This window comes from Trypanosoma grayi (assembly GCF_000691245.1).
Source record: "Trypanosoma grayi strain ANR4 Tgr_881_V1, whole genome shotgun sequence".
Taxonomy (NCBI): Eukaryota; Euglenozoa; class Kinetoplastea; order Trypanosomatida; family Trypanosomatidae; genus Trypanosoma; species Trypanosoma grayi.
The window spans coordinates 1-903 of record NW_008826500.1 but is presented as its reverse complement, the minus strand read 5'-3'; the positions used below and the strand labels follow the sequence as shown (position 1 = coordinate 903).

General features: G+C 54.0%; 1 protein-coding gene across 1 annotated transcript; it reads right to left on the bottom strand.

Moving 5' to 3' along the window:
• Positions 1–153: 153 nt before the first annotated feature.
• Positions 154–795, bottom strand: DQ04_08811000 (pyruvate transporter 0; the record flags this gene model as incomplete). Its single annotated transcript, XM_009315700.1, has 1 exon — positions 154–795. The coding sequence occupies one exon, from the start codon at positions 793–795 to the stop codon at positions 154–156; it is 642 nt and encodes a 213-aa protein (XP_009313975.1).
• Positions 796–903: the final 108 nt, after the last annotated feature.

Here is a 903-nt window from a genome sequence, read left to right as displayed (position 1 = left end):
AAGTCGCTTTCTACCCCTGCACATTCAGCAGCACTCACACAACAGTGCACTGGGATGGTGGTAGTTTCAACGCACAAAAAACAAACATGGAATAGAAGATACGAAAAAAAAGACTATTACTCATAGAGTAACGACAAGAAATCAGACCCCTTACTACTCTACCCGATTACCGCCCTCGAAGGGCTCTGGAAGATCTGTTGCCAATACATTGTTGCTGCTACATTTCGGCGTGTCAAGAGACGCTTCCTCGCGGTCCTTCCCCGCCGTGAAGCGGGCAAAACGCAAGTGCACAAGCACAGCTGCGAGGGTTGCAAGAACATTGATGGCCATTAGGATGAACATCTGGTTCCGCACGCACACAGGATGATCACATTCCGGGGCCTCCGGGCGCTTGCTTGCCTCTGCGTCGTACATCTCACCGAACATGAAGCGGTTCAGTGCAATTGACGACACAATCCCNTACATCATGCGGGCTGCTAGGAGACCCACGCCCCAGCCAGCACCATTGCCCATGGCGCCAAGCAAGAACGGCAGAATCAGCGCCTGCTGCGGGAGAACAGCGAAGAATAGAAACGCCACAAACAACAGAAACGGACACAGCGGCATTGCGATCGTCGTCAGCACCCGTGTTTTGCCTGCCCTGTGCATCGCGGTGAGTTTCAGGTCGAGAATCCCCATGGACATGCGCCCAATGGCGCTTCCCACAGACATGATGGCAACGTACAGCGTCAGCGTCGGGGTGTTCACATCACCGTAATTCTTGCTGCGGTAGATCTGCGCGGCGTTCATAAACATTACTGTGCCTGTGCCCCACATACCGAAGCAGGTAAACCAAAGCGCCCACAAGTCGACCGTCAGCAAATGAGCCCAGAAGGAGCCATGATACTGCGGCGCCACACGGTT